This window comes from Episyrphus balteatus, chromosome 3 (assembly GCF_945859705.1).
Source record: "Episyrphus balteatus chromosome 3, idEpiBalt1.1, whole genome shotgun sequence".
In the NCBI taxonomy this organism is placed as follows: domain Eukaryota; kingdom Metazoa; phylum Arthropoda; class Insecta; order Diptera; family Syrphidae; genus Episyrphus; species Episyrphus balteatus.
Window position 1 is genome coordinate 94,624,168 of NC_079136.1, and position 12,522 is coordinate 94,636,689.

A 12,522-nucleotide genomic window follows, 5' to 3' on the forward strand; every position below is an offset into this window, starting at 1 on the left:
AAAAATTTGAAAATAAATGCATTTTATATTACGACCAAGTTTAAAAAACGACATGTTAAAATTTTTTCAATAATTTTTTTGTTTCAAAAATCTGAGTTCAATTACCATTCTTTCAAAAGCCGTTCATTCAATTAACTTAATTTTAATTTTACATATATTACTAAGCTTCTAGCTTTTGAAAAATGTATATTTGAATATTGTAGGTGTTGCCGTTGTGTTCAAATATTTTTTTTTGTGTTTGAAGTCAATTAATAAGAAAATTGCATCTATTGCTTGAACTATGGAAGACTGTCCCTCACTCCCATATATTTTTTTTCCTTGAATTTCCTAGACAATCTTTTGGCATCAGTTAATTTATGAAATTTAAGAAAAATTTGTTTTTGTTCACAAAAATCTTCAATTAAATTTAAAAAATCAAAACGGCAACACCGGCAATTTTTAATCTATAGACTTTAAAGTATTTCTAATTACCGACGTTTGAAAAAAAAAGATCATCAAAATCTAAGCTGTTCGGCCGGGTTCTCTAATATTGTCAATTTTTGAGCTTTATGTCGTTTTCTATTGACGAATCTCAGAATGAGATTTGTGAATTTGACAGCTGAAAGGGGGGGTGAAGAGGGGAAATAGTGGACAAATCTCAGATTTCATGATCTATTTGCGTCCTGAGATTCAAAAAAATGACAAAAAAATGAATCTGAGATTCAAGAATCTGATTCTGGATTTTTATCAAGATTCACGCATACAAACACACGCATTTTCACACACACTCCTCTGTTTGACATTTGTCTGAACATTTGTTGTTGTTTTATTTTTTTTATACGCACAGATTTCGCACACAATTACAAAACTAGATTTCATATTCTATTTGCAGTGGAAAATCTGAGAATTTTACACTAAAATCTCAAAAGTCAATAGAAAACGACATTAGTTACTCCACTAGATCAGGGGCCAAATCGTCGCATCCGTTGACGAAACCTCAAGCGTACGAAAGATAATTTCGTGATACATTAAACGAGCACAGCGATCGGGATGACGGCATACGTTATAAAACAGAACGAAATTTTTGGTAGAATGTACAACTGCATAGGCCAAAACATAATTGGTGACAAATTTGACTTCGTCGACCCCTAAGCGAGGATGGCCGAGTAGTCTGAGGCGCCTGACTCAAAAAACAATGTTGCCTTCTAAAGATATGGGAGCGTAAATGGCATGGGTTCGAATCCCACTTTTGACAAGAATTTTGTTTTTATTTTTTTTTATACATTTTAAGAGTTTTATTATTTTTTTTTGGCTAATCACGTCGTTTTAGTTTTAAAATCAAATTTTTTTTTCCATATAATTCTAATTTGAGGAATTATTTTTTTCTTAAATCATTGGGGGTTGGTTCTGGTGCTTTGAACTCTTTTGGTGAAATTTTATTTTGTTAATATATGCCCTAATGTATGTTTTCGTGATTTCAAACAGTTTGATTATTTTTAAAATAAGATATTCTTATATTTTCATTACTTTTTGAACCCATTAACAATTTGTTCGAAAGCTTCAAACCAAACGAATGACATTCCGTTCAGTTGAATACGAAGTCGTTTGCTGTACGTATGACATCATGCCAAATGAACAGATTTCGTTAACGAGTTACTCGTTAACGTATGCGACGATTTGACCCCAGTTTTTTTTAAGTTATGGCATTGTTCAGGTAAATGAGCGATATGTTCTTCTATTCAAAGAAAGAAGTTAAAATATTTTCACTTTCATTTAATTTAAAAGTTAATTTTAAATGAACATACAACCAAAAATTTATTTTTACATAAAATTAATAACAAATAAGCCCTTTTTTGCCTTTATGTCTTTTTTACACAAATCCGTAAGGCATGGTGGATCAGTATTAGGTGCTGTAGTTGGAGATGTGGTGGTGGTACCATAAGTAGTAGTTGTACGCCACGAAGTGGTGGTATCATCAGTAGTAGTAGTTGTTGAAGTTGTAGTGGGTGCTAATGTAGTTGTTGTGATATAATCATATTCTATAATTGTTTTGGGAATGTACTTTCTTAAAATGGTTTATCTATGCAAATTTAATATAATGTAAGGTATTAAAAATTGTTAAGATAAGTTAATAAAATCACCTTGTGCCATGGTTGTTCTGTTTCCTCTCCACTTATGATGAAAGAATGGACCTTAAAAAACGTTTCCATCTTATAGTATTTGTTCATTAAAACAGATATCACCATCAAATTTTAAATTTTAATTATATACTAACCCTGTGCAGTAATTTGACTAAGACCAAACACTAGCAAAATTCCAATAGAAATTTGTAAAATTTGAAATGATAGCATGATTTGATTAAACTTTACTTTTCACCGATTACAAACTGACTGCAGTAATAAACAATTGCACCATTACTTATATTCAAACGTATCAAGTTGTTTTTAATAAAAATTTAATATAACAGTTTGTTTGAAAAGGTTTTTCTATTATTTGTGATTACTCGATATTCTTATGTAAATTATAATAATAGAGAATATTGTTTGCAAAGCTAACATTTATATTAATTCTTCCATATGGTGGAACTATCCGTTTTTTTTTTCAAATGAAAATAAATAGTTTTAATAAATGTGTCCCTTATCGTGCGAAACAAAGCAATGACTGTTCCTTTTCTCAACCCGTCTCATTAAGCCCATTCAATCGGATTCAAGACAGATGATTTTGTAAATCATTCTATAACAAAGATTTTGTTTCTCTCAAAGTTTTAAGTATTTTTAATTAACGACGTTAAAAATAGTCATAAAAAAAGGAAATGTTTGGGACACTAATGTACTGCATGCTACATCTTAACGTCTTGCAAATATACTTTTTATTCAGAAGTAACATTACAGAACAAATCCTTTATAGTCGTAGGTAAATCCTTGGTTTATTTTTCAATTTTTACTTGCGATATAGGTACTATAGGGCAAGTTTAGGATTCGTAAAAAAAATCGAACTCGAGATAACAATTTTACATGACATTACGATGATGGAGAATGCCAAAAAAGTGGGTCCGGCAATTCTGTCTGTCTGTCTGTCTGTCTGTGTGTCTGTCTCTATCTGGAGCTGCAGCCTAAACGAGTGAAGTGATTTTCTTCAAACTTGGTAGTTAGCAGTTTTTGGTGATTCCCTAGAGGGGAAATTGAAATTTTTTTTTTATGACCAAAACTAACGGTACCTGCCATATAACGGAAATAGAAAAGTTAATTCTTTTCAAAAACTGCTCTAACGATTTTGATTAAAATTTTTGTGTGTAATACTACGATTAAGAGCCAACTTTTTATTAACGGTACCTGTCATAGAACGGTTTTTTTCGTTTCTGAATATCTCGTTCAACATTAACCCGATTTAAATGAAAATTTTTATACAAAAGTGTGTAAGTAAAGATAATAATAAAATTTTAGAAAATTTTCAAAAAACAAATTTTTGGTTTTTTAAAAAATATTTCAAAATTTTTTTTTGAAAAATCAATTTTTTGAAAACGGATCAATGAAAAATTTTGAAATTTAGTTTTTATGTGTAAATTAATTATTTCTTCAAAATGGCATATAAATTTTTTTTTTGAAAAATTTAAAAAAAATTTTATATATAAAAAATTATTTTTTTAAAAAACGGCTCCTACAATTTTCGAAAATTTTTTTCTAAAAATACCTTTTAATACGAGAAATAAAATGGCATATTTGTTTTTTTTTTTAAGATAATTTAAAACGGAGTTTAATTAATTATAAAAACAGATTTAAATTTTTTATACTACTTTTGAAATTTCTTCAAAATATCAAATTTTAAATTTCTTGAATAAAAAGCTTTAACATTATAGTTACTTTATGCATAAGAGCAAGTACGTGCGACCCCAGTCGTGCAATTTATTTCAATAAAATTAGGTACATAAATTAAGAAGATTATTTTATCGGCTAACCAATCAGAGGCTTGAAACTTGACTTAACTCTTTAGTCCTTTACTTTTCTGAGCTTCCCCATTGTTAAACTAACGTTCAATTGAATTGTTGTAAGTCTAAAGGGCCATTTTTATAATTTAGAGATTACCGAGAAAAACATAAAAAACTCCTACTCACAACTTTATTATTTGTGTGTGTGTGTGTGTGTGTGTATAGTTTTTAAAGAAGTATGCACTTCAATCCCTTTGGATATAATAAGGCTTGGTACTTAGATTGTATTTTTGCTTTTAGACCCTTTAGACTTAAATACAACCCTTCAATGATTGCATTGGTAAAACATTTATTTCAGAATTTTGATATTCGGCAACTTTGTTATTTGTCTTGTATTATAAGTTAGTCAATTTTACTGCTTTTATTAGAAACTAATTGTCCCATTATAGATTAGATTAGAAAAAAGATTTTACTACAATCATAAGTACATTTTTGAATTCGGTTAAAAAATGCCAAAAGCCGTCTTCCAGAACGAACTATCAATCTAAAATATGGCTGCCCTCGTGAAATTTGTGTAAAACGTCTAACTTCATTAGAATGAGGGATGAAAGGCATTCATAAAAATATTTTGAATAAAATAATGGTTTCTTCGGAGACCTTAGGCTAGGGTAAGTAAGTTAATAAATTTCCGAAATTAATTTGGGCTCCAGTAGAATTTTGGATAAATACTTCATTTGACTATGATAACCCAGTGGCGCAATGAATAGTGCGATGGACTATGACGCCAGAGGTATGGATTCGAATCCTAGCCTCCGCCACCTATTTTTTTCAAAGTTTCCATGAGTATCTTTGTCATAATGTTCGGACTTGTAGGTCTCTTTCATTTTCATCAATGATATAAATGGTACCACCTTGTATTTTTGAACGATTGTGTTATTCTCGAATGGGATCACAATTTTACTATTTAATTTACTCTTACGTTTATAATATTGACATAATCGGTTACATCTCGCGCAAGAAAACTGCTGTAATCTCTCGGTCGATACGACTTTTTGAAACTTTAAGGACCAACAAAAAGAATAGTTATATAATAATAAAAACAGTATAAATTGATTCTTGATAAAATGTTTTTTTTTTTGCTTTATATCAAAAATAAAAGAATAATAATAAATCATTCAAATCTTAACCACTTTACTTATCAATAAAAATGTATCCTTATTCTATTCACCATCAGAATCATATTCAGTTCCTAAGTTTTCTCGATTGATCTCCCTCTCCTTTAAGTATAGATCAAACTGTTCTGGGATTGACATGAACTTTCGGATTTTCATTCGGAACTGCTTCCAAGTCCATTGATCGAAATTCTTCCGATCGTTTACCATATTTTTGTAATTTAATTTGTATGTGTCAAGAAAATAGGACAGTTGTGCTATTAAACCTTTTGGTAATCTAGATCAAGAATAGTATAAATGATTAAAACATACCGAATGGTTGTAATATTTTGGTTACCTTAATTTAGGTTCTCTAAATTCATTTGCCTCCTTTTCCAAAATATCTGCTACAAAAGCTTTTCGACGTGGCTTCGGTATGGGTTCTTCATCGATATCTTCTTCCACAAAATCATTTGTCATCTTTGCGACCCGCAATCGACTCTTTCTGAAACTTGGCATAGGAATACTTTTGTTTGCATCTGTAGCCAGGCCCATGTCAAAGTAATTTTTATTTGGTAGTCTCCTATCATTCCAATGCTCTTTTACTTCGGGACTGTAAAATAAATAGTTTTATTCAAAATACCTACAAACCAAACCATAAGAATTACCATTTTATTTTTCCGGTATTTGAACGGGTTTTGTTTAGACGTTTTCTATTGACATTATAACGATAACGTTTTCCAATGTGATTCTTTCTAATTTTCATTTTATTTGTTTAGAAAATATTAATTTAAAAGTATTTAAAGAATTTAAATGAAATGCGACTTGCAGTTGCAAATAAAATAAAATAATTATAACCGCACGTGTTTTTGTTGATAAATCTGTCAAGTTTCAAATGCCAAAGCGTTTCTTTATTAGTAGGGGTGTTCAAACAGCTGAACATTTTTGGGATGTCAATAGGCGCGTCCCACAAAGAAAAAAAATCTCTGAAGGCTCAATGTCATTTTAAAAGAGCAAAATAATTGTATGAGAAGTTTCTCACATAAATTCCTTTTTTTTTCAAATCCAACACTTTAACTGCAACTTTTCTTCAAATATTCAATTCTGAAAAAAGAGAGAGAAAGAAAACTGAGAAATGAATCCAAAAAATTCCGAAAAAAGTGAGTGCTCAGCTGAGATTTTTTGTCTCACTTAAAAAAATCTCTGAGATCTCTCTTTGTGGGACGCACCTAATTAATTTGAACGATGAGTACCCTTCAAGCAAACAAGTCCGACCTCGGTCCGAATCCGCTCGGCCTCAGGTGGAGCTGAGTCCGATTTTGGCTCAGAAAGGGGTCCGAAGGCGGCTCAAATTAGTATGGAAATTATAATTACCGCGGAGCCGATTTTATATGTATTGGTTTTTTCACCACGATTTCTCCTTCGACTTAGTGTTCATACACAAAAAGTTGCAAGTGTGTGAGTGCAACCCCGTTTTTCAAACGCATTTTTGTATAGTTTTTCGGACTGGAAAATTAAAACAAATGATGCAGAAAGCTTATTTTTCGGTCTAAAAAACAATTTGTATACTCTTTTTTCAAAAAGTGGTGTATGTAGTTAAGCCTTTAAACAAAATATAAAACATACATCTCGCTTCCAAATTAAAAAAAATGCTTTGATTTTAAAATCGAGTTAGTTATATGTGAAATGCCTCTAAGCCAATTATAAAATTTTCAAACGCAATTTTGAACAGTTTTTCGGAGTGGGAAATTAAAACAAATGATGCAGGAAGCTTATTTTTGGCCTAAAAATCAATTTTTATACTCTTTATCATAACAAAATTGCGATAGCCAGAAAAAAAATATTTTCACTTTTGTCCTTTTTCAAAAAGTGTTGTATGTAGTTAAGCCTTTACTGAGGGCCAATATTTTGAAATTGTTTAACGGTTTTAATTGTTTTCTAAAACACATTTTTGATGTTTGTAGAAAAAAAGTTCATCTAAACTTTAGCGCGATCTACGGGCTGCTTACTGAGTGCAGTAATTTTGCTTAGTTTAATGGAACACGCCTATTATCATATCCTCATAAAAGATGAAAACTCACCCTTAAAAAAAACTCGAATGAAAATGAAGCAATGATTGGAACGAAACGAAATAGAACATATGACAAGCGACCATTTTTGTTTATAAAGTGCAGATAAAAATATATAGCACCCAAAAGAAAAATCTAAAAACAATCAAATAATGAGAGACACAGAAATCTTAGATCCAAGAAATTTAATCAAAAACAGAGAAGTACTTTACCGCCTTATTATAGGGTAAGTTATATTTATCAAAAAAACACTCGAAAAATAAATACGGTTGATTTCTCTTAGCCAACTCATGTACGATGGGTTAGAAAAATTTGCAAAGGAGCTTTCGCTTCTAGTCAAAGCTGATGAATGCTCACCCACCGAGCAATTACTTCACATAATGATTGCCGGAATGCAAGCAACATCAAATGCCAAAGAAACTAACGTCTATGATGATGTTCTTCCTGGCATCGATCTTGAATTTGAGCCTGAAGGCTCATCACTTGCCCCTGAACCGGCTTCCTATGAGACTGCTTATGTTACTTCACACAAACAATCTTGTCGTGCTGGAGCATTCAGTCACGATGGGCAATTAGTCGCCACTGGCAGTGTTGATGCTAGTATCAAAATTCTTGATGTCGATCGAATGCTTGCCAAATCTGCACCAGAAGATTTGGAACCCGGTCGTGAGCAACAAGGACATCCTGTTATTCGCACACTCTACGATCATACCGATGAAGTGTCATTCCTTGAATTCCATCCTAAAGAGCACATTTTGGCTTCAGGTTCTCGTGATTGTACTGTAAAATTGTTTGACATTGCTAAGCCATCGGTGAAAAAGGCTCACAAAGTTCTAACTGACTGTGAAGCGGTATCTTGTTTGTCGTTTCATCCGACTGGGGATTATATTGTAGTGGGTACAGAGCATCATGTACTTAGAGTGTTTGATGTCCAGACTGCGCAATGCTTTGTGAGTGCAATTCCATCACAACAACACAAGGCGGGAGTTTCGTGTGTTAAATACGCTCCAACAGCGAAGTTATATGCCAGTGGCAGTATTGATGGAAGTATTAAATTATGGGATGGAGTAAGTGGTCGATGTGTTAATACAATTGCTGAAGCACATTCGGGTGCAGAAATTTGTTCACTTCAATTCTCAAGAAATGGAAAGGTAAATGGATAATTATTTATTTTAATATTAGTTTTTACTTAAATAGTAAAGATAAAATAGGCATTTAAAAAAAATTGTTGCACTGATGAAACTTGGCAAAAAGTTTGCTTTTGGGATAAGAACCATTGATCAAAAAAGTCTATAAGAAAAAGTTGGGTGGTAAAGTGTTTTTTTTTTCGAAGAGACAGTTAAATCTGAAATTGGTCCCAAAAGCCAATGATTCGGGTAAAACGTCTAAAAACTTAAGTATAAACCTAAGTATAAGAAGGTTATAAAAACGGGAGTTTAATAAACTTGTAGGAACTTGCACATGAATATTCGACACTTAAAAAGGAGTAAGCGGTTGTCTATTCACATATTTATGTCAGCTTCATTGTACTTTATGCAGTTTTAATAAAAAATGGTTGAGACTATTAAATATTTTTTGTTTAATGTTCGACGATTTTTTTTACAATTTTGGCTATTTGCCCTTTATTAATTAATACAATTTTTAAAAATGTACTAATATTAAAAAAAAATATTAACCACATATTTTTTTCAATGCAATATCATTTTGCAATAAAAATTTTATTTTGAATGCATTTTTTTTTTCATTTTTTCACATTAAGGAACTGCTAGCGCTAAGTAATTTAAGTGTACCATATTAAGTAGCAGTTATGAAAGTACGAAACGGGATTTGCGGTATAAACGGGGTTTTAAAAGGCGGGCTTACCAAAGATGGAATTTTGCTCACACAGGATTGTAAGAAGCGGGGTTTAAAAAAAACAGTACTTAAGAAACTGGATTTTAAACATTTTTTTTTTCGGGATTTCAGTAAACGGGATATTGAAAATCGAGATTCCGATACGCTCCCGTATATTTGTCATCAAAACTAAAAATAAATTGAATCATTGGCTTTTTGGGACCAATTTCAGATTTTACTGTTTCTTTGAAAAAAAAAAAACACCCTTCCACCACAGATAATATAATCACACAGATATCTTGTAGCTCAGAAAAATATGAATCATTTTTTTTCCTCACTAGACAAGGATCTGTCAAAAATAAAGCTGAAAATGCTCTTTTGCAACTGGACATTTTTTTCTCACTCACTCTCATAGGAAAGTAGAGGTTTTTTGTCAAGAAAGAAGATAAGCGAGATTGTGTGTATTTACTGAATATTTTAAAGCTTGTGGAAAAGCTCTTTTTTGGTCAATTTCAGTTTCATATATCATTTCTCTCCATATGAATAAGACATCTGTATAATTTATTATCTGTGCTTCCACCATATTTTTTTCATAAAAACTCTTTATTCTTGCTTTCTATTCCAAATTTTACGTTTTTACTAAATTAAATTAGTTCGGCAAATCATTTTTGTTTTCACTCAAAAAAACACTCTTTTAACCATGATGTTCTTGTAGACACTATAGGTTCTTGTTTCTTATCTCAAAAGTAACATAATTGCTGAATTTTAATAGGGTACCACTATTATTTCTTACTTTTTCCAATATATCCAGGTTTTTCTATACACCTAAAAAAACATCCTTTCACATAAAAAAATGTATAGACTTATTTTATTCGTAATTCCTATGGGAAAGATAACATTTTTAATCAATTTCGTAAGGGTACCTTTTATACCATTGATTTATCGGACTTATCGCAGATGTTTCTTAGTTCCCAAAAAAAAAAACACCCTTTCACCTAAAATATTTGTATAGACCACTTAGAGCCGTTTGCTGAATCGAAACTTAAGCATTTATGTTCAACTTAAATCCTTATGTGACAGTTTACGCAGAGGAAATAGTAGAAAATAAGAGTTTATGTTCAACATAAATTATTTAAGTTTCGATTCAGCAAATGGCCCTTAGACTGTTGTTAAAAAAAAGACCCTTTCACTCAAGATAATTTTGTAGACTGCTTAGATTCTTAGTTCAGATAACAAACAAAATTTTTTCACCAAGTTTAAAAAATTAAAAAAAATGTGTCAGCTGTTATGATACCTTTCTCGCACATAATTGAACCCATAAAAAAAACACCCTTTCACCAAAAATATTTTTAAGAACTTTATGAATCCTTTTTCCTTGCTTTATCTTAAACCTTGATCCCAAATTTCATCAGCGTAATTTACCTGTTGTCAAAAAACAACCCTTGGTTTTAATCGGCGAAAACCTTTCTTAGAGCAATCGTATATATTTTTAACATTCACCTCTTGTCCGCGAAAAAACACCCTTCCACCCAAATTTTTGTATAGACTGTTTTGATCCTTGGTTCTTATCACAAAAGCAAACTTTTTGCCAAGTTTCATGAGTGTAACAATTTTTTTTTATATTTTATTTGTTTTTATGTTGAACTTTTCAATTCTTTATTTATTACCGTATTTATTTTGCTTCAATACAGTCCATGAACTGTAATGAAGCAAAAACAAAAAAGGTAATAAATACATTTTTTTATTTGTTGATTTTATGTACTATTTTACCTGTACTGAAAACTGATTATATTCTAGTATCTCTTGTCATCTGGAAAAGATTCTATTGTTCATCTCTGGGAATTGTGCACCAGTCGCAGCATTCAGACTTATACTGGTGCTGGAACAACTGGCAAACAAGAACACAATACACAAGCGGTATTTAATCACACAGAAGACTATGTAATGTTTCCCGATGAAGCCACAACTTCTCTATGCTCTTGGAACTCTAGAAATGGCAGTCGATTGAATTTGATGTCATTGGGGCATAATGGGCCCGTGCGGTATATTACGCATTCGCCCAATTCTCCAGCCTTTTTGACATGCTCGGATGATTATAGGGCTCGATTTTGGTATAGAAGAACTTCTAATCAATAAGGAATATAATATGATGTAGTTTGTTAGAATTTACAAACCAACCATAATGCAAATATCAATAAGTTTTTTTTTGTCCCAAACATCAACAATTTTTGATTGAATAAAACTTTGTTTTATTTGTTTATACAGAATATTTAAAAAATACAAGATGCAAAAAAATTCAAAATAAAAATTATGTTATTTTATTTAATTTTTCAAAATTGAGTATGAACATGTCCTTAACAAAAAACGTTTTTATAAGGGGCCGTTTATATAAAAGGCGACCCAAAAGAAGTTATTTTTGACCTCAAAGAATGTTAAAAAAAACCGTTTTCTATAAAATTGTGATAGTTTTTCTGCTCAGGTAAAAGTCGTAGCTCCTCATTACAAGAACTAGAGTGAAAGGTACTTTAACAAGTCAACATGCAATATGCAATCAAAGAATGTTAATGAAATTATTTTCGTCATAAAATTATTCTACGGCTATCGTTGTTCTTTTAAAAAACATCACAAAAAACAATCCCTTAATAAATATTTAATGTCCAAATAATAGTGTGCACTAAAAAAATCAATCAAATTACCAATAAAATGCACGATTGGGTCGCATGTATGTATTTCCTCTTATAATCAAATTTGTTTCGAATGTTCAAGATTTGTCTGTTCAAATTCATAAAAGACTTAAAATTCAATTTAAAAATATGTTTTTGGAATTAAAAAAAAATACAAAAATATTTTTAAACGGTTTCGACCTCGAAATGAATAATGCCATTTTATATCTTGTATGCCAAAAACCTTGCATCAAAACCGATGCAGCTCAACTTTTTTTTTTCAAAATTCAAGCCTAGAACCTACTCAGGTAAAGCGAAACGAAATTTTCCATACAAAAATAGCACAAAAAAATCTACTTCATTCAAATCCATCGAGTTGTAAATCTATCATCTCAATTAATAGAAGAAAGCCAAAAGTATTTTTTCTTTGTTTGTAATGAATAGCACATTCATTTAGTTGCAAAATATTTAATATTTTAAAATTGTAAGATTTTCAAACAAAAACCCGGTAAAAAAGATAAATTTTTCAAAAAAATTAACTTCATGCAAATTCATCGACTGATGCAAAAATGTCTCCTTATGATTTATTTATAAATGAAAACCAAAAGTTCTTTTGTCAATCAAAATATTTTTTTCGTGCATTCGGTTAAAAGGTTAATTTCAAAAAGGAATGATTTATGCAATGCACATTATTACACATGCTCAAATACATTGTAAGAAATGTTTTACGTATACGCCATAGTGATTTTGGTTGAGTTTGTTCCTTTAAATTAGAACTTTACAAATTAAAACTATTTGTAACAGAAAAAAAAATTATCATTTTTAAATTTCTGCCAAATAGATTTATATTAGCGAAAAGTCAAATCTAAGCTGTAGGTACATTTAATAAAAAATAACTTAAA

The 12,522-nt window shown here is 30.6% G+C and overlaps 3 protein-coding genes across 3 annotated transcripts; 1 reads left to right on the forward strand and 2 right to left on the reverse strand.

Moving 5' to 3' along the window:
• Positions 1–1,764: 1,764 nt before the first annotated feature.
• On the reverse strand, positions 1,765–2,385 carry LOC129916584 (integumentary mucin C.1-like). Its single transcript, XM_055996606.1, has 3 exons — positions 2,255–2,385; positions 2,121–2,171; positions 1,765–2,018 (listed from the first exon to the last, which is right to left on the reverse strand). The coding sequence occupies exons 1-3, from the start codon at positions 2,328–2,330 to the stop codon at positions 1,801–1,803; spliced, it is 345 nt and encodes a 114-aa protein (XP_055852581.1). The 5' UTR covers positions 2,331–2,385; the 3' UTR covers positions 1,765–1,800.
• Positions 2,386–5,013: 2,628 nt separating this feature from the next.
• Positions 5,014–5,923, reverse strand: LOC129914422 (nucleolar protein 16). Its single transcript, XM_055993677.1, has 3 exons — positions 5,724–5,923; positions 5,414–5,668; positions 5,014–5,353 (listed from the first exon to the last, which is right to left on the reverse strand). The coding sequence occupies exons 1-3, from the start codon at positions 5,819–5,821 to the stop codon at positions 5,125–5,127; spliced, it is 582 nt and encodes a 193-aa protein (XP_055849652.1). The 5' UTR covers positions 5,822–5,923; the 3' UTR covers positions 5,014–5,124.
• A 1,262-nt stretch (positions 5,924–7,185) lies between these two features.
• LOC129915957 (cleavage stimulation factor subunit 1) lies at positions 7,186–11,265 on the forward strand. The gene is made up of 3 exons (XM_055995684.1): positions 7,186–7,350; positions 7,408–8,275; positions 10,755–11,265. Exons 1-3 carry the CDS (start codon positions 7,277–7,279, stop codon positions 11,091–11,093), a joined length of 1,281 nt encoding a protein of 426 aa, XP_055851659.1. The 5' UTR covers positions 7,186–7,276; the 3' UTR covers positions 11,094–11,265.
• The last annotated feature ends 1,257 nt before the right edge of the window (positions 11,266–12,522 follow it).